Consider the following 19,754-nt stretch of genomic DNA (forward strand, 5'->3'; position numbering starts at 1 on the left):
CTTGCGTCTAATCTGCTGAAGGAAGGGAAGGGAGCGGATCTGGTGATCCGTGGTAACGTAGTTCTCAACAGAATCGTGTCTCTGTCTCTTGTTTGAAGATTATTGCAGCATATATATCATAATTCAGTGCGGGCCAACACGACATGAGCCCATCGTGCCTTGGGCCTTAAGTCTTCGGGCCGACATGACCTTTAATATTTTTGGGGCGAGTCGTGCTAGACCAAACACTTAAAATCTAAGACCGACACGACACTAAAGCATGTCGTTCTTATCTTGGGTCAAGCCGGTCCAGGCATGGACCACAACCAAGTAAGCCATCTTGAAGACAACATATATACAATGTAGGCCAATATATTTTCGTTATCGCGTTTTTACATGACTTTTCGCTGTCGGGCCGGACCGAACACGACTCAATCACTCGTGTCGGGCCAGGTGGCATGATGAGCTGAAAATGAAAGCCCAGCCTAGTTCTATATTCGTGTCGTGCTGGCACGACCCAATATATTTCGTTTCGGGTCGTGCTTCCACGTACGTGCAAGTACCAGGACAAGGAACGAACTGGAAGTTTCATTGCGTTGCAATCGCATGCAGATGGTACCTGCCCGGTGGGAGCCCCGGACCAACTCAAGCATGCATACGTACATGCGCCTACGTACACATTTCTTCTTCTTCTTCATGTGGTCAAGCTTGGTTGCAGCATATGGCGTCAACGCAGCTGCAAGAAGCTAGGAGAGGAGAGGGCAGCTGGGCAGGACAGGAGCAGACAGCAGACACTGGTGGCCGACTGGCCGTGGTGAACGCAGCAGCTTTGGCACTGCAAAAGCTCCAGTTTTTATTTTTTTATTTTTTTACACGGGTCATCTTTTACAGGTAGGCGAGCGAAGCGAATCTGGGAATAAGGAGGGCGGCTGGACGGACCGCAGGCCGCCGCACTGCACACGGCCGCCAACAGCGCTTGTCTCGCCCGGTCGCCCCCTCTCGCGCGCGGTCCTTGATGGCCCGTGCCCGTTTCCTCCTACACCTGCTCGTCCTCTCCGCCGCTTGCGTCTCCACCAATGCCGCCGCCACCGGGTTCAGCTTCTCCCGGTTCGTGAGCGCGGACCGCGGCGCCAACGTGACGGTGCTGGGCGACGCCAACATCGACCAGGGCGCGCTGCAGATCACGCCGGACTCGCTCAACGACGCCGCCACCTACCTCACCCACAAGTCCGGCCGTGTGCTGTACGCCACCCCGTTCAGGCTCTGGCACCGCGAGGAGGCCGGTGGCCGTCACGGCAGCAGCAGCAAGCTGGCCAACACCACCGCCGGGGGCAAGAGGGTGGCGTCCTTCAGCACCGTCTTCACAGTCAACGTGTTCCGGCCCAACGGCACGGAGCCCGCGGAAGGGCTGGCGTTCGTGATCGCGCCGTCCGCGGAGGGCCCCCCCGCGGGGAGCTCCGGCGGCTACCTCGGCCTCACCAACGCGTCCACCGACGGCGACGCCGCCAACCGGATCGTCGCCGTGGAGCTCGACACCGAGAAGCAGCCGTATGACCCGGACGCCAACCACGTCGGGCTCAACGTCCACAGCGTCGTCTCCGTCGCCACCGCCTCGCTCACGCCGCTCGGCGTCCAGATCTCGCCCGCCGCCCCCGCCACCAAGTACGACGTCTGGGTCGACTACGACGGCGCCGCGCGCCGCGTCGCCGTGCGCGTGGCCGTGGCGGGGACCGCGAAGCCCCCGCGCCCGGTCCTCGCCGCGCCGCTCGACCTCGGGGCGGCCGTGGCCGAGTGGTCCTACTTCGGGTTTGCCGCGTCGACCGGACGCAAGTACCAGCTCAACTGCGTCCTGGCGTGGAACATGACGCTGGAGAAGCTCCCGTCCGGCGACGACGGCGGTGGCAGGAGGCGGGCGCTCGGGCTCGCCGTGGGCGTCGCCGTCGGAGTGGCCGTGGGCGTGGCCGCGGTGGCCGTCGTCCTGGCGTACGTGTGCGTGGCGAAGCGACGGAAGGCGCGCAGCGGCGAAGGCAGCGGCAGCGCCATCACCGGCACCATGATCCGGAGCCTGGCCGGCGGGCCGCGCGAGTTCGAGTATCGCGAGATCCGCAGGGCCACCAACAACTTCGACGACAGGATGAAGCTGGGGCAGGGCGGGTACGGGGTCGTGTACCGGGGCGTCGTGGTCGGCGACCACACCAGCCCCGGTGGCGTCGGCAGCGCCGTCGATGTGGCCGTCAAGAAGTTCTCCCGCGCCAGCACGCAGGGCCAGAACGACTTCCTCGCCGAGCTCAGCATCATCAACCGCCTCCGCCACAAGCACCTCGTCCGCCTCGTCGGTAAGCTAGCTAGCTAGCCCCTCCGCATTCTCGCTGCGCTGTCCTCCGGCCGCCGCGCTCATTTCGCCATTGTTTATTATTCCCATCTCGCACTCGCACATGGAATGCCCATTAACAATGCCTGCTTGAAAGCGATCCACTCGTCTTTCCAGGCGATCCATGTGCAGTGCAGCCAGCCCAGTGCTCACTGTCACTGATTAACGGCATGTTCATTTACCTTTGGACGGGCAGGGTGGAGCCACGACAATGGCGAGTTGCTGCTGGTGTACGAGTTCATGCCGAACGGGAGCCTGGACCAGCACCTGTTCACGCCGGCGGCGGGGCGGCAGCTGCTGGGGTGGGAGCTCCGGTACAACATCGTCAAGGGCGTGGCGTCGGCGCTGCACTACCTGCACGACGAGTACGACCAGCGCGTGGTGCACCGGGACCTCAAGGCCTCCAACATCATGCTGGACGCCGCCTTCAGCGCGCGCCTGGGCGACTTCGGCCTGGCGCGCGCCATCGAGACCGACAAGACCTCGTACATGGAGGAGGCCGGCGGCGGCGTGCACGGCACCGTCGGGTACATCGCGCCCGAGTGCTTCCACACCGAGAAGGCGACGCGCGAGTCCGACGTCTACGCGTTCGGCGCCGTCGTGCTCGAGGTGGTGTGCGGCCGCCGCCCACGCTGCGACATCGAGGGCTTCCACTTCCTGGTCGACTGGGTCTGGCGCCTCCACCGCGACGGCCGCGCGCTGGAGGCCGTCGACGCCCGCCTCGACGGCGCGTTCGACGCCGCCCAGGCGGAGCGGCTCATCCTGCTGGGCCTCGCGTGCAGCCACCCGACCCCAGCCGAGCGGCCCAAGACGCCGGCCATCCAGCAGATCCTGCTCGGGTCCATGCCGCCGCCGCCGGTGCCGCCGTTCAAGCCGTCCTTCGTGTGGCCGGCCACCGACGCGGGGGCGGGGCTGGACACCATGTCGACCACGGCGGGCACCACCACGAGCCAGCTCAGCTTGACGTCGGCGTCGACGTGGAGCGGCAGCTTCATGAAAGGCAGCCTGAGGCACGCGTTCGAGCAAGAAGCCACCGATTCCTTGGCGTAGCCGAGCTATATACGGTATAATTCTTCTTAGTGCTCTCGTAACACAGCAACCTGTTGGCCACGATGGAATTGTCGTCATGTGGTCACTGTGGAGGTTAATTGTTCAAAGCAGAGGGACCCCCACGATCAAAGGCCGGAGAAAGATGAAGACCTATAGTGATACGATTGTTCGTTCGTGTGAACATCTAAATGTATTGTTATGTTTTCTTTGATTTCTCTACTTTCGTTTGCTTGGTTCAAATTTTATCCCATTGTAAGTATTTTTTTTAGATTTTTGATGCCATCGCTTGGTGACGACGATTGTCCAGATACGTAAATTATCTAAAAGAAGAGATCTAGAGAGAGGGAGGGACATAGCCAAGCTCTGTGTTGAATCTGGTCACGACAAAGAACCAACATGAGCGTGATTTAGACATATTCATTCAGGCCACGGTGTATGTAATATCTTACGTGCTCTACTCACCGAAGATGAGGAAGATTATAAGCTCAAAACTCAACTCAAGCCTCCTAACTCTTCTTGTCTCTTGGTTATCGTAGAAATCTCTACTATACTTAAATCACCAGTTTTAATGGCATCCTGCGTCATTTTTTTACAAAAAAATCACTACATTTCTTCAAAATCAACTCAGCGTAAACACCAGTTTCAACGGTCGTCCTACATTATTTTTTACAAAAAAGTACGTAAAATGTTAAAAAACGGTGCAGGAGGTGGAGTTTGAACTCACTGTATAACGAGCAGAACATTATGTTCAAGTGTTTATAATATTGAATATAAATTATACATATGTATATATGATTTTTTGTAAAATAAAAAATAATCGTGTCGGGCCGGGCCAGCACTACGGGCCGAGGCTACGGCCCAAACAACGCACGACACTCATGACGGGTTGGCCGAGGCACTATTAAATAGGTCGTGCCTCGGGTCGGCTCGCCAGACACGACCCATTCGCTCATCTATACCTCCACATGATAATGATGGTCCTCGCCTCAGTTGCCACCACCTCGTTTGTCATTCTACTTCTTTTCTCTCTTCCCTCATGTTTCCACTTCCGCGCCACCCCATTCTCGGCAGAGAGCGTAGGAGCATGCGTCTCTTCCCCATATTCGTCCGACACCAGCCCCGACACCGAGTCACGCAGTGGCTATTGCACGACCACGAGGACATTTCACATCATGCGCGCACCATCATTTTCGCCCGTCGTCGAACGTCCCGTTCATCTTCCTAGCCTTCACATTGTTCTTCCTCCCCAACATGCTGCCCCCGCCCACGGTCGCAGCCGCGAGCCGACCGACGCTCGTCGACGCGGGTACGATGCGAGTCGGTCATGCTCCTGGCCTTTCTCCGTGCGTGCCATCGAGGAGGACATGGTGGCGCCTGCCACACTTATGTTATCATGGCGATGTGGAGTCTAGGTCTGAGATATTGGACAACCAAGACCCATAGCGTGGCAGCAGTTGGTATATGCTACGGAGTTGGTGGTGGTGTTGTGTCGCTTCGGCGGGTCCGGGGCTGGGAAGACACTCGCATTCTCTCGCCCTTCTCGGATTGATGCCTCATGCGTGTGCCTCTCGGTTTGGAGCTGCTCCGGCTAGGCTTCTTTCTCCGCTTGTGTGCTCTCTCCCTATATATCTAGCAGTATACTACCTATGTCACCTCTAGATGCACAGGTCTTCGTCGTGTCCTTCTCCGGCAACGAACATGTATGTCCACCTCTTCCCTTCCCCTCCTACTCTACGAAACCTTGGAAGTGGGGGAGGCGAGGGATGAGGTCTCTGATTTCCTGCCTATGATACCCGTGCTTTCATAAAAAATATTATGCGAATTGCGGAGACAATCAATAAAAAATTTTGAGATATTTTTGGTGGATAATTTACGCGGGTATTATTGTGAGCCGTCACAACGCACGGGTAACCGACTAGTTATACTTTAAGGGCTAGTTTGAGAGCTAAAATAGCGGAGGGGATTGGAGAAGCTAAAATCGTTTTCTTATTTAAAATTGAATAAAAGAGGATTTTAGCTTATTCAATCTCCTCCGGTTTCGTAGCTCCTAAACTTGGCAACCCTATTTTCCCAAGGGAAATTAGTTCATTTTCCCTTGGGAAAATAGGAATTCTTGGAAAAATAAAGTTGTCAGACTAGTCCTAACAGTTCTAATCTACCTTTATATCTCATTCTATGTAGGTGGGTCCGGGAAATTCAACCTAAAGGTGTTGATCTCCAAAACTGAATATTTGAATTTTTAATAGATGTGGTGTTTGATCGAATAGTACGTGAGAACATCGATCGTTGAGCCAGCTAATAAACTAATTGTTAGTTGTTATGTAACTGTCAGCGTTTCGAGACCGGGGGGTCCCTAAGCCGACGAGTGAAATGTCGCCGCGTGCCCTAGCCCAGATGGGTCGGCGCGAGGCCGAGCGCGAAGGGGGGAAGTGAGGTGGCCGGAGATGGGCGAGAGAGAGGTAGAAATCCCGCGGCCTTCGTGTTCGTCCCGCGCCCAGGTCGGGTGCGCTTGCAGTAGGGGGTTACAAGCGTCCACACGGGAGAGGGAGCGAGCGGCCTTGCGCGAGCGCCTGTCTCGTCCTCGTCCCCGTGCGGCCAACCCTCTCTAAGAGGGCCCTGGTCCTTTCTTTTATAGGCGTAAGGAGAGGATCCAGGTGTACAATGGGGGTGTAGCAGAGTGCTACGTGTCTAGCGGGGGAGAGCTAGCGCCCTAAGTACACGCCATCGTGGCGGCCGGAGAGATTTTGGCGCCCGGTTTGCGTGATGTCGTGGTCGTCGGAGGAGCGCTGGAGCCTGGCGGAGGGACAGCTGTCGGGGCTGTCGAGTCCTTGCTGACGTCCTCTTGCTTCCGTAAGGGGGCCGAGAGCCGCCATCGTCAGGGAGCGTGCGGGGCACCATCATTGCCCATCTGGCGGAGCGAGCTAGATGGGACGCCGGTCTTGTTCCCCGTAGCCTGAGTCAGCTTGGAGTAGGGTAATGATGGCGCCTCCCGTTGACGTGGCCGGCCCGCGCCCTAGGTTGGGCGATGCGAAGGCTCCTCCGAGGTCGAGGTCGAGTCCGAGCCCCTAGGTCGGGCAAGGCGGAGGCCGTTGGCTGAGGCCAGGGCGGAGTTCGAGTCCTGGGGTCGGGCGAACCGGAGTTCGTCGTCTTCTGGGGCTGAGCCCAAGTCCGAGCCCTGGGTCGGGCGGAGCGGAATTCGTCGTCTTCTGGGGCTGAGCCCAAGTCCGAGCCCTGGGTCGGGCGGAGCGGAGTTCGCCGTCTTCCGGGGCTTAGCCCGAGTCCGAGCCCTGGGTCGGGCGGAGCGGAGTTCGCCGTCTTCCGGGGCCTAGCCCGAGTCCGAGCCCTGGGTCAGGCGGAGCGGAGTTCGCTGTCTTCCGGGGCCTAGACTGAGTCCGAGCCCTGGGTCGGGCGGAGCGGAGTTCGCCGTCTTCCGGGGCCTAGCCCGAGTCCGAGCCCTGGGTCGGGCGGAGCGGAGTTCACCGTCTTCCGGGGCTTAGCCCGAGTCCGAGCCCTGGGTCGGGCGAAGCTAGAGATGGCAATGGGTACCCGCGACCCGATACTCGATGGGTATTTACTCCATTAGGGTATGTATGTGGGCTAAATATTCTACCCGTGGGTCTGTTATTGGGCAAAAATCTTCACCCAATGGGTAGACGGGTATTAAAACGTTCCACCTTCACCCATACCCGTTAACCCATGGGTATAAAATACCCAATATAAACTTAGCCCAAGCATGAATTTGGACTTTAGTCATCCATCTTTTTTACTATTTAACAACATTTTAGACCATAATGTCATAAAAGCCTTAACGACAATTTAATGACCATGTAATGGAACATATAATGTGCCATGTAGTAATATCCTAGTGTTACTACTTTATCTAATTATCTTTGGTGTGTTGAATGGATGGTTAAATGATGCTAGAAAATTTTGTAATAGTATTTATATGGATATATTTGACATTTGTATAGTATAATATTTTGATATATGTTTAATTTTCGTGGGTACGGGTGACCCGATGGGTGACCCATACCCACATGGGTATGGGTATGGGGATAAATCCATACCCACTAGTGTATATGGGTGACCTGGTGGGGTTATTTTTGTGTCGTGGGTATGGGTATGGGGTAGTAATACCCGATGGGTATTTACCCATTGCCATCTCTAGGCGAAGCGGAGCTTCCTATGGTGCCTGCGGCCGGGCCTGACTGCTTGTCAGCCTCACTCTGTCAAGTGGCACCGCAGTCGGAGCGGCGTAGGCGGCGCTGTCTTTCTGTCAGATCGGTCAGTGGAGCGGCGAAGTGACGGCGGTCACTTCGGCTCTGTCGGCTGAGGGGCGCTCGTCAGGATAAAGGTGTTAGGCCACCTTTGCATTAAATGCTGCTGTGATTTGGTCGGTCGGTGCGGCGATTTGGTCAGGGTTGCTTCTTGGCGAAGACAGGGCCTCGGGCGAGCTAGAAATGTGTTCGCCGCTGGAGGGGGGCCTCGGGCGAGGCGGAGATCCTCCGGGGTCGGCTGTCCTTGTCCGAGGCTAGGCTCGGGCGAGGCGTGATCGAGTCCCTCGAATGGACTGATCCCTGACTTAATCGCACCCATCAGGCCTTTGCAGCTTTATGCTGATGGGAGTTACCAGCTAAGAATTAGGAGCCTTGAGGGTACCCCTAATTATGGTCCCCGACAGTAGCCCCCGAGTCTCGAAGGGAGTGTTAGCACTCGCTTGGAGGCTTTCGTCGCACTTTTTTGCAAGGGGACCAGCCTTTCTCGGTTGCGTTTTGTTCCGGTGGGTGCGCGCGAGCGCACCCGCCGGGTGTAGCCCCCGAGGCCTCGGAGGAGTGGTTTGACTCCTCCGAGGTCTTAATGCCTCGCATAATGCTTCAGCTGGTCTGGTCGTTCCCTCATGCGAGCTGGCCGTAGCCCGGGTGTACGGTCGGGTCCCAAGTTCTCGGGCTGGTATGTTGACGCTGTCAACGGTTTGGCCGGAGCCGGGTTTGCGAGAGCAGCCCCCGAGCCTCTGCACAGGGCGAGAGGGCGATCAGGGACAGACTCGACTTTTTTTACATACGCCCCTGTGTCGCCTTTCCACAAGGAGGAGGGGGGAGAGCGCCATGTTGCCCTCGGTGGGCGCCGAACATGGTGTCTCCGGTGAGCTACAGGTGGGTGATCCGAGCGGACGTCTGTGCCCCATTCGTTAGGGGTCGGCTAGGGGCCCAGAGGCGCGCCCAAAAGTACCTGCGGGTGATCTGCCGGACCCGGTCCCCTGGCAACGGGGTCCGAGGGCTAGATGCCTCCCTCTGATGGGATTCCGTTACAAGATCGTTCCCGCTGGTCTCGGAAATGTCCTAGGGTACCTCGGGAGCGCAGCCCGAGCCTTGGTTATGTATCAAACGTACCCATGGTCATCCCTTGCTCTGTGTCTGAGGCGGCTGTGAACCATTCGGGGGCCAGCCTTCGAACCCCTGATCAGTAGTGGGCGCGGAGCCCGAGTAGCCTAAGGCGGCCGTTGAACCCTTCTGAGGGGCCGGCCTTCGAACCTCTGACCAGTAGTGGGTGTGTGAGCCCACATGCTCTGAGGCGGCTGTTGAACCCTTCCGAGGGGCCAGCCTTCGAACCTCTGATCAGTAGGGAGGCTCGGAGCCTGGTTCCTTCACGGGGAAGGATCCTTTTCGGGGTATCCCCCTTTCCCGGTCCCTGTTGCAAGAGAGAGAAAGAGGAAAAAAGGAAAAGGATACGAAATCGAACGACGCGACGTACCTTTTTTTTGACGCGGTCATTATGGCGAAGGCGAAGCGTCGCTCGCTTCTCCTGCCAGAGGCGCCGCCTGTCCCGCCGCGGAGTTAATGCGACGGGGCGAGTGGTTCGCGGGGCGGCCGTTGCGCGTGCGCGAGCCGTTCGAGGAACGGCTGTTTCGCTTCGTGTTTTTGAATCCCGCGGCCGGTTCGGGCGGAACGTTGAACCAGTCTCGCCTTGGCTTTTATATACTCGGGGGAGGGTCTGGCGATGGTTCTTTGCTCCGCTTCCTGCCTCCCTCTTAGGTTTTCGCAACCCGAGAGACTTAGCCAGAGAAAAGGAAACCGCCCACCCTGTCCTTTGCGCCTCCACCCCTTCTGCTCGGTGATGGCCGACCGGGTGACCATCATCTCGCCGCGCGACCCATGGCCTTTCTCCACAGTGACGATGGGTGATCTAGAGGATCTTGTTGCTGAGGGTTTACTTCGCCCTCTCTCTGATGAGAGGCGGCCGAAATGGATTCCCCCCGTGAGCGGAGCCGCTCCGTCCCCACCGCCGGGGTACATCGTGAGCTTCGTCTCCTTCCACGAGCGGGGATTTGGTGTGCCAGCGAGCCGCTTTATGCGGGCGATCCTGCACCACTACGGGGTGGAGTTGCACAACCTCAGCCCCAACTCCATCTCGCAGGCCGCCATCTTCGTAGCGGTGTGCGAGGGGTACTTGGGGATCGCCCCCCACTAGGACTTGTGGACTCATCTCTTTTTCGCGGAGCTTTTCGCTTCGCTGACGGGGGAGAGAAAGGTCCGCGCGGCAGTGCGGGCCGGCGGCTGCATCCTTCAGCTGAGGCAGTCACGGGCGTCGCTGTATATTCCTGCCATCCTTGCGTCCTCGAACAAAGGGTGGCAGCGCCGGTGGTTCTACCTCCGGAATGACGGCGGGTTGCTCCCGCCGTTTTCCCAGCGAGTAGTCACCGTCGCCGCCGATGCTTGGCGCCACGGGACCCCGCACGAAAGACAGAAAAACCTCGAACCCCTTCTCAAGGCTTTGGAGGCGTTGCGGAAAGGGGGACTCACCGCCGCGGGAGTGATTGCTGCCATCCACCGCCGGAGGGTGCTTCCCTTGGCGGAGCGACGGTTGCCGCTCTGGGAGATGACACCGGAGGCTGACTTGGAGGGCTCGCGGATGTCCTCGGATCCTCTTCCCTTCGATGTTCTCCACGGGCGGGTGGCCGTCGCGTTGGGGAAACCGGACCCCAGCGCCTTCTCCCAGCCTTTGATGCGCCCTGACCAAGGGTGCGTGACTCTGGTGAGTGTCCGCTCCTTCCTCCCTCTTGCATCGGGTTGCCCCTGGTTCTTATGGTCGGGATTTCCATCCATCTTCAGGAGGTGGGGTGGCACAAGCCTTCCCTGCCACGGGTCCCGCAGGATGCGGTGGACCGAGCAGCGCGGCGGGTTGCCGCGGAGGAGAAGAAGAAAAAGAAGGACGCGGAGAAGACCCGAGCCCGCGAGCGGATGCAGGCTCGGGACGCTTTGGAAAAGCTCCGTCGTCGGCAGGAGAGGGAGGGGCTCCCGAGGGAGCCATCGCCGGAAACTCCTGATGACGACGACGATGATGAAGATGATGACGAGGAAGACGACATGGCTGCCCGCCTCGGCTTCAGCCCTGGCTTGAGGTTAGGCCAGGAGCCGTCAAGCCAGCCCCCGAGTGGGCTGATGCTGTCAGTCCCTGGAGTCGGGACGCCGAGGTCCCGGCCCGAAGAGCGGGGGCAGACCGAGAGGGTACCTGACCCCTCGGCTGGGGGAGTTGAGGCGACCCCGGGGAGCCAGGCCGAGGCGTCTGTTCCCCGAGAGCCGTCGCCCACGCCGGCAGCGCAGGAAAGCGACCCTCAGATCGCTGTGGCGGTGCCTGGGCAGTCCGCCTCCCGGGCGTCCAAAGCGCCCAAAGCAAGGGTGGTGCCGAAGCTGCCGGCGAAGCGGACCTCGGTGGTGGCTTCGGGGGTCGAGATCCGAGAGACCTCCCCTCAGGCACGGTTGATCATGGCCCGGAGCGCGTAAGTATCTTGGAACGTCTTCGTCCTGGCTTTTCATTCGTATGTCCCGACCGTGATTTTTCTTTCCTCCTCAGCAAGCGAAGCCATGGCCTGACCGATCTGGCTCCCCGAAAGGCCCTTAAGACGGCGTCGGCTTCCGCAGCCGGCGCCACTCTGGGCCTTGCCGTTCAGCTGACCTTCTCGCAAGGCGCTCCACAGCAGGGGGCTCAGGCGGCACCAGTCGCCGTGGAGCGAGTTCCCGAGGCCGGCTCTTCTGCCGAGGCTGCCATCGTGCTAGGGGAGGCGGCTGACGCGGACGTGGCCCCGGCCCCACCGGACGTGTCGGCGGTGCTGGCACTTGTTGCTACTGAAGCCGCTGCCGTCCCAGTCGGGGAGCGACCTGTCACTGCCGACGCTGAGACGGCCGAGGCGTCGGCGCTTGGTGCCTCGGAGGAGGGGGGCGTGGAGACGCGATCCGTCCCGCCGAGCGGCAGCCTTGTCGCTGTGCGGCGGAGCTCCGAGGGTCGGCGTCAGTTGCTCCGGTTCCGGACCCGCGGGGCCTCGGATCCCTTCTTCGTTCTCGACGATGAGCGGGAGGAGCAGTCCTGGGACGAGCTCCACGAGTGTGCCGAAGCAACGGTGGGGTCGCTCCGGTTGTCGCTGGAGGTTTTCTACAGGGACGTCCCCAAAATCCTCCAGGTAACGGTTTCAGGCATACCTTTTCTTTTTTGTGGCCAAGGCGTCTTTCGTGACGCCCCGCTTCCTTTCCTCAGGATCTGATGGATCTGAGCGCCGCCAAGTCATCGTTCATCCGCCACGAGGTCGACGTCTGGGGCTCGCTGTGATCCTTGAGGACCTCGCTCGCTGGGGCTACTGCACGCCTCTCTCAGCAGGGCGCCGAGGCGGCGGACCTTCGGTTGCTCTGCACTGATCTGAGAGCCGAGGCGGCAGCGGCACGCGCGGAGGCGGCAGCGGCGGCGCGCAGAAGTGCAACGACAGCAGTCGGAGTTCGACCGGATCGTCGATGAGCGGGACCAATCTCGGGGCCGGGCTGCCGAGGCCGAAAGCCGGGCTGGAGCCCTTGCAGCCGACCTAGCCGTAGCCCAGGTCGCAGCCTCGGAGCTGCGTGCCCGAGCCGGTGGTACGCCTTGGCCATTTTCGGTTTTCGTTTCAGCTTGTTTCCTCCGCTTGTGTTTGAGATCTTTCATTCTGGCTGTTCGCAGAGCTCGAGTCCGCCCTTGATGAGTCCGCCAAGGCGCTTGCCGAGGCGCTTGCCGGGGCGGTCGAGCAGAGGGAGGCCGACCACGCGGCCATGTCCGAGGCCATCTCGGACTTCTGCCGGGTCCTTGGCTCCGGCGGCGTCCCCTCAGGAAGCTCCCCTCAAAGTCGCCTGCAGGCCTTGGGAGATCATGTGCGCGGCAGACTTCGCGAGGCGCTTCACCACGGCGTCAGGCGGGCCTTCGCCGTGCTCGCTTCCCACTACGTCGTGGACCTGGAGCGGGTCAGCGAGGGGTATTGCCTTCCTGACGAAGATGAAGCCGCCCTGGCAGAAGTCCAGAGGCTCGATGCGGCCGCCGCGGGTCCGAGCGCAGTGCTGGCGACCACCTTCGAGGCAGAGATCCTCCCGCCTGCGCCGTCGTCCGAAGCCGGGATGGACTTTGCCGAGGGCGGGGTCGAAGCCGAAGGCGCGACTCCTTCCCGTGGCGACGCCTAACTCTGTCGGAGCAGTTTCTGTAGGATGCACGTGTGTCTTTCTGCTCCGCTGAGGCCTGAACACTTTATTACCGTTGCATAAAGTCGTGCTCCTTTCCCTTTCATTTTGCGTGTCCGGCCCCGCCTGTAAGTAGCAGGGTGGCTTCCCCAAGTAGGGGTCACTTTTCGTGGCGGGTGACGAGTGAGGTGTCCGTAACCCAGAGGCGTAGGAGTCCCTCGGCTCAGTCGGCCTTGCCACTTACATGCACCCGTGTTCGCTCCTTGGGGTCCTGCTTCCGACATAGCCGGGGGAACGCAAAAGCCTTTTCGATTGAAAATTTTGACGCAGAGGGGTTACCCCCTTTTTAGCCCCTGAGGGAGGGTCGGGCTCTGCCGAGGCAAGGCTGACCCTTCCTTGATGACTAAAACTTGCGTGGGGGCAAGGTAAGCGAACAACTTGAAAGCATCTTAAGGGTAGAGGTGACGTAGTTGTTAGACATTCGAAGTGTCGGTGCAGACCTCGCCTTGACTGTCGGCCAGTTCGTTTGTTCCGGGCATCAGAACTTTGGCGATGACAAGCGGCCCTTCCCAGGGGAGCGTGTAGCCCCCGGGTGTCTCCAACAAGGGCTCGGGGTGCGGTGGTGGAGCTCCTTCCCATCCCCCAGCAAGACGAACGACTTGGCGCGCCGCGCCAACCGCCGAGCTTTGGCTCGGTCGAGGGGTAGCTCTCCTCGGTGGAGATATTGCAGGTACGGGGTCTGCCAGCTTCGATTAGGCGTGACCCCGCTTCGCTCCTCCTCGACGCGCAGTGCCTCGCCCTTGGGTGCCGAGGGTGCCTCGGGCCGAGCTGAGGGTGCCTTTGGCCGTGCCAATGATGCCTCGGACTGGGCCGAGGGTGCCTCGGGCTCGGGCGTGTCGTTGATTTTGATGGAGGGTTGATGCAGGTCTCGGGAGCAGGCTTCCGGGGGAAACGTTATTCGCCCCGAGGCGGTACAGAGGCAGGCCCCTTTTGCCGAGGTGCGGGATGAAAAGGCTGAGGGCCGCAAGACATCCCATTACTCTCTGTACGCCTTTCAAGTTCGTGATGGGCCCCATGCTGGTGATGGCTGCGATCTTCTCCGGGTTGGCTTCGATGCCCCGCTTGGAGACGATGAACCCCAAGAGCATGCCTCGGGGCACCCCGAAGACACACTTTTCGAGATTGAGCTTGACGCCTTTCGCCTTGAGACATCGGAATGTCACTTCAAGGTCGGAAAGGAGGTCGGAGGCTTTCCTTGTCTTGACTACGATGTCATCGATGTAGGCCTAGACCGTGCGGGCAATGTGTTCGCCGAACACATGGTTCATGCATCGCTGGTACGTCGCGCCCGCATTCCTCAAGCCGAACGGCATGCTGACATAGCAGTACATGCCGAAGGGTGTGATGAAAGAAGTCGTGAGCTGGTCGGACTCTTTCATCCTGATTTGGTGATACCCTGAGTAGGCATCGAGGAAAGACAGAGTTTCGCACCCAGCAGTGGAATCCACGATTTGATCGATGCGAGGCAGAGGGTAGGGAACCTTCGGACATGCTTTGTTCAGACCAGTGTAGTCTACACACATCCGCCATTTCCCCCCTTTCTTTCTCACACGCACAGGGTTGGCAAGCCATTCGGGATGGAATACCTCTTTGATGAACCCTGCCGCCATTAGCTTGTGGATCTCCTCGCCTATAGCTCTGCGCTTTTCTTCATCGAATCAGCGCAGAGGCTGCTTGACGGGTCGGGCTCCGGCTCGGATTTCCAGCGAGTGCTCGGCGACATCCCTCGGTATGCCGGGCATGTCCGAGGGACTCCACGCGAAGACGTCGGTGTTCGCGCGGAGAAAGTCGACGAGCACTGCTTCCTATTTGGGATCGAGCCCGGAGCCGATCCGGACTTGCTTGGAGGCGTCGCTGCTGGGGTCGAGGGGGACGGACTTGACCGTCTCCGCTGGCTCGAAGTTGCCGGCATGACACTTCACGTCTGGCACCTCCTTAGAGAGGCTCTCCAGGTCGGCGATGAGGGCCTCGGACTCGGCGAGGGCCTCGGCATACTCCACGCACTCCACGTCGCATTCGAACGCGTGTTTGTACGTGGGGCCGACGGTGATGACCCCGTTGGGGCCCGACATCTTGAGCTTGAGGTAGGTATAGTTGGGGACGGCCATGAACTTCGTGTAGCATGGCCTCCCCAGTACCGCGTGGTAGGTTCCTCGGAACCCGACCACCTCAAACGTCAGGGTCTCCCTTCGGAAGTTGGAGGGTGTTCCGAAGCAGACGGGAAGATCGAGTTGTCCGAGGGGCTGGACGCGCTTCCCGGGGATGATCCCATGGAAAGGCGCAGCGCCCGTCCGGACCGAGGATAGATCGATATGCAGAAGCCCGAGGGTCTCGGCGTAGATGATGTTGAGGCTGCTGCCTCCATCCATGAGGACCTTGGTGAGCCTGACGTCGCCGATGACGGGGTCGACGACGAGCGGGTATTTCCCCAGGCTCGGCACGTGGTCGGGGTGGTCGGCTTGGTCGAAGGTGATGGGCTTGTCGGACCAGTCTAGGTAGACTGGCGCCGCCACCTTCACCGAACAGACCTCCCGACGCTCTTGCTTGCGGTGCCGAGCCGAGGCGTTCGCCGCTTGCCCACCGTAGATCATGAAGCAGTCGCGGACCTCGGGGAACTCTCCTGCCTGGTGATCTTCCTTCTTGTCATCGTCGCGGGCCCTGCCACCCTCCGCGGGTGGCCCGGCCCTATGGAAGTGGCGTCGAAGCATGACGCACTCCTCAAGGGTGTGCTTGACGGGCCCCTGGTGGTAGGGGCACGACTCCTTGAGCATCTTGTCGAAGAGGTTGGCACCTCCGGGGGGTTTCTGAGGGTTCTTGTACTCGGCGGCGGCGACAAGGTCCGCGTCGGCGATGTCGCGTTTCGCTTGCGACTTCTTCTTGCCCTTCTTCTTGGCGCCGCGCTGAGTTGACGCCTCGGGGGCATCTTCCGATGGGCGGCCCTGGGGCTGCTTGTCCTTCCGGAAGATAGCCTCGACCGCCTCCTGGCCGGAGGCGAACTTGGTGGCGATGTCCATCAGCTCGCTCGCCCTGGTGGGGGTCTTGCGACCCAGCTTGCTCATCAGGTCGCGGCAGGTGGTGCCGGCGAGGAACGCGCCGATGACATCCGAGTCGGTGATGTTGGGCAGCTCGGTGCGCTGCTTCGAGAATCGCCGGATGTAGTCCCGGAGAGACTCTCTCGGCTGCTGTCGGCAGCTTCGGAGGTCCCAGGAATTCCCGGGGCGCACGTACGTGCCCTGGAAATTGCCAGCGAAAGCTTGGACCAGGTCGTCCCAGTCGGAGATCTGCCCCGGAGGCAGGTGCTCCAACCAGGCGCGAGCGGTGTCGGAGAGGAACAGGGGGAGGTTGCGGATGATGAGGTTGTCATCGTCCGTTCCACCCAGTTGGCAGGCCAGATGGTAGTCCGCGAGCCACAGTTCCGGTCTCGTCTCCCCCGAGTATTTCGTGATAGTAGTCGGGGGTCGGAACCGGGTCGGGAACGGCGTCCGTCGTATGGCCCGGCTGAAGGCCTGCGGACCGGGTGGTTCGGGCGAGGGACTCAGATCCTCCCCGCTGTCGTAGCGTCCCCCACGCCTGGGGTGGTAGCCTCAGCGCACCCTCTCGTCGGGGTGGGCCCGATGGTCGCGGTGATGGTGCTCGTTGTCGAGGCGTCCCGGGGCCGCAAGCGCTGTGTTGCGCGTGCGCCCGGTGTAGACCGAGGCTTCCCGCATGAATCGGGAAGTCGCGGCATGATGTTCCGAGGGGTGCCCTTGCCTTCGGGAGGTGGAGCTCTCGGCCCGCCGGACCGCGGCGCCTTCCAGGAGATTCTTGAGCTCTCCCTGGATTCGCCGCCCCTCGGTGGTTGATGGCTCTGGCATCGCACGAAGAAGCATTGCTGCTGCAGCCAGGTTCTGGCCGACCCCACTGGATGCGGGTGGCGGCCTGACCCTAACATCATCGGCGATGCGGTGCTGGAAGCCCTGGGGTAGATGACGTATTTCTCCGGTCGGAGGTTGGCCCGCCCATGCCTGCCCGACGTCCCGGCGGATTGGCTCAAGCGCTCCTGCTCCCTCGTCGAGCCTGGCCTGCACCCCGCGGATTTGCTCGAGCTGTGGGTCGTGACCCCCCGCCGGAACGGGGACCACAGCTAGCTCCCGTGGGATGTCAACACGAGGCACCGGCCTAGGGAGATCACCGTCCTCCGGCATGCCGAGATGGTTGCCTTCGGAGGGACCCCCTAGATCGACGTGGAAACATTCGCGGCTTGGGCCGCAGTCCTCGTCGCCGAGGCTGCGGCTACCGTCGGAACAGTCGGAAAGGCAGTAGTCGCATGCGGTCATAAAGTCCCGCATGGCACTGGGGTTGCCAAGTCCAGAGAAATCCCAGCGGAAGTCGGGCGCGTCGTCTTCCTCGGACCCAAAGGGCCCGTAGGTCGAGACGTCCATCAGCCGGTCCCAGGGTGACCGCACACGATACCCCAGAGGGTTTGGACTCGCCTCTACGAGAGCGTCCGCCAAAGCGAGGTCGCTTGGCGGTTCGAGGCTGAATCTGAAAGGCGTGAGATGGGAATCGGTCGGTACCTCTTGGTCGACGGGCGGCGATGAAGTCACGTCGGGGACTGACCGCACCATCGTCTCAGGTACGAGGGTGACGTCCAGCAAGCCTTTCGCGAGCGCGCTGGCGTCGTCCGTTTGCCCGGAATCGGCGCGTTGCGGGGAGATGACGCTCGTACTCGTCTCAAACGCGAGGTCGATGCCAGACGCGCCCCCCGTTAGGGCGCTGGCACCGTCGACTCGCTCGACAGCCGACGAGGCGCTGCCTCCTGCTTGGCCTTGGTTGCCCCGCCTCCTCCTTCGTCGGCGGGGGAGAGGACGGGGTGAGCTCGAATGTTGTTCTTCCACCACGCGGGGAAGACGTCGTCGATTCCGCCGCCGGCGGGCGGGCTGTCGGCCGCCATTGTCGCTGTCGCACGGCGGTGGAAGGAGTATCATGTCATAGCTGCCGTCGAGGGACACGAACTCAAGACTCCCGAAACGGAGCACCGTCCCGGTTTGGAGAGGTTGCTGGAGACTGCCCATCTGGAGGTTGACGGGAAGCTGTTCGTCAACACGCAGCAGGCCCCTACCTAGCGCGCCAACTGTCGGCGTTTCGAGACCGGGGGGTCCCTAAGCCGACGAGTGAAATGTCGCCGCGTGCCCCAGCCTAGATGGGTCGGCGCGAGGCCGAGCGCGAAGGGGGGAAGTGAGGTGGCCGGAGATGGGCGAGAGAGAGGTAGAAATCCCGCGGCCTTCGTGTTCGTCCCGCGCCCAGGTCGGGTGCGCTTGCAGTAGGGGGTTACAAGCGTCCACACGGGAGAGGGAGCGAGCGGCCTTGCGCGAGCGCCTGTCTCGTCCTCGTCCTCGTGCGGCCAACCCTCTCTAAGAGGGCCCTGGTCCTTCCTTTTATAGGCGTAAGGAGAGGATCCAGGTGTACAATGGGGGTGTAGCAGAGTGCTACGTGTCTAGCGGGGGAGAGCTAGCGCCCTAAGTACACGCCATCGTGGCGGCCGGAGAGATTTTGGCGCCCGGTTTGCGTGATGTCGTGGCCGTCGGAGGAGCGCTGGAGCCTGGCGGAGGGACAGCTGTCGGGGCTATCGAGTCCTTGCTGACGTCCTCTTGCTTCCGTAAGGGGGCCGAGAGCCGCCATTGTCAGGGAGCGTGCGGGGCGCCATCATTGCCCATCTGGCGGAGCGAGCCAGATGGGATGCCGGTCTTGTTCCCCGTAGCCTGAGTCAGCTTGGAGTAGGGTAATGATGGCGCCTCCCGTTGACGTGGCCGACCCGCGCCCTAGGTTGGGCGATGCGAAGGCTCCTCTGAGGTCGAGGTCGAGTCCGTCTTCCGTGGCCGAGGTCGAGTCCGAGCCCCTAGGTCGGGCGAGGCGGAGGCCGTTGGCTGAGGCCAGGGCGGAGTTCGAGTCCTGGGGTCGGGCGAAGCGGAGTTCGTCGTCTTCTGGGGCTGAGCCCAAGTCCGAGCCCTGGGTCGGGCGGAGCGGAATTCGTCGTCTTCTAGGGCTGAGCCCAAGTCCGAGCCCTGGGTTGGGCGGAGCGGAGTTCGCCGTCTTCCGGGGCTTAGCCCGAGTCCGAGCCCTGGGTCAGGCGGAGCGGAGTTCGCCGTCTTCCGGGGCCTAGCCCGAGTCTGAGCCCTGGGTCGGGCGGAGCGGAGTTCGCCGTCTTCCGGGGCCTAGCCCGAGTCTGAGCCCTGGGTCGGGCGGAGCGGAGTTCGCCGTCTTCCGGGGCCTAGCCCGAGTCCGAGCCCTGGGTCGGGCGGAGCGGAGTTTGCCGTCTTCCGGGGCTTAGCCCGAGTCCGAGCCCTGGGTCGGGCGAAGCGGAGCTTCCTATGGTGCCTGCGGCCGGGCCTGACTGCCTGTCAGCCTCACTCTGTCAAGTGGCACCGCAGTCGGAGCGGCGCAGGCGGCGCTGTCTTTCTATCAGACCGGTCAGTGGAGCGGCGAAGTGACGGCGGTCACTTCGGCTCTGTCGGCTGAGGGGCGCTCGTCAGGATAAAGGTGTCAGGCCACCTTTGCATTAAATGCTCCTGCGATTTGGTCGATCGGTGCGGCGATTTGGTCAGGGTTGCTTCTTGGCGAAGACAGGGCCTCGGGCGAGCCGGAAATGTATTCGCCGCTGGAGGGGGGCCTCGGGCGAGGCGGAGATCCTCCGGGGTCGGCTGTCCTTGTCCGAGGCTAGGCTCGGGCGAGGCGTGATCGAGTCCCTCGAATGGACTGATCCCTGACTTAATCGCACCCATCAGGCCTTTGCAGCTTTATGCTGATGGGGGTTACCAGCTGAGAATTAGGAGCCTTGAGGGTACCCC

The 19,754-nt window shown here is 61.0% G+C and overlaps 1 protein-coding gene across 1 annotated transcript; it reads left to right on the forward strand.

Annotated features, from left to right (window-relative positions):
- The first annotated feature begins 629 nt into the window (after positions 1-629).
- On the forward strand, positions 630-3,760 carry LOC103653171 (probable L-type lectin-domain containing receptor kinase S.5). The gene is made up of 2 exons (XM_008680133.4): positions 630-2,315; positions 2,547-3,760. The coding sequence occupies exons 1-2, from the start codon at positions 995-997 to the stop codon at positions 3,398-3,400; spliced, it is 2,175 nt and encodes a 724-aa protein (XP_008678355.1). The 5' UTR covers positions 630-994; the 3' UTR covers positions 3,401-3,760.
- Positions 3,761-19,754: the final 15,994 nt, after the last annotated feature.

This window comes from Zea mays, chromosome 4 (genome assembly GCF_902167145.1).
Source record: "Zea mays cultivar B73 chromosome 4, Zm-B73-REFERENCE-NAM-5.0, whole genome shotgun sequence".
Taxonomy (NCBI): Eukaryota; Viridiplantae; Streptophyta; class Magnoliopsida; order Poales; family Poaceae; genus Zea; species Zea mays.

Coding starts and splice junctions, on each gene's coding strand:
- LOC103653171 (XM_008680133.4), top strand. CDS start 995: ATGGCCCGTGCCCGTTTCCTCCTACACCTGCTCGTCCTCTCCGCCGCT. Junction 2,316..2,546: donor GCACCTCGTCCGCCTCGTCG/GTAAGCTAGCTA, acceptor TTGGACGGGCAG/GGTGGAGCCACGACAATGGC.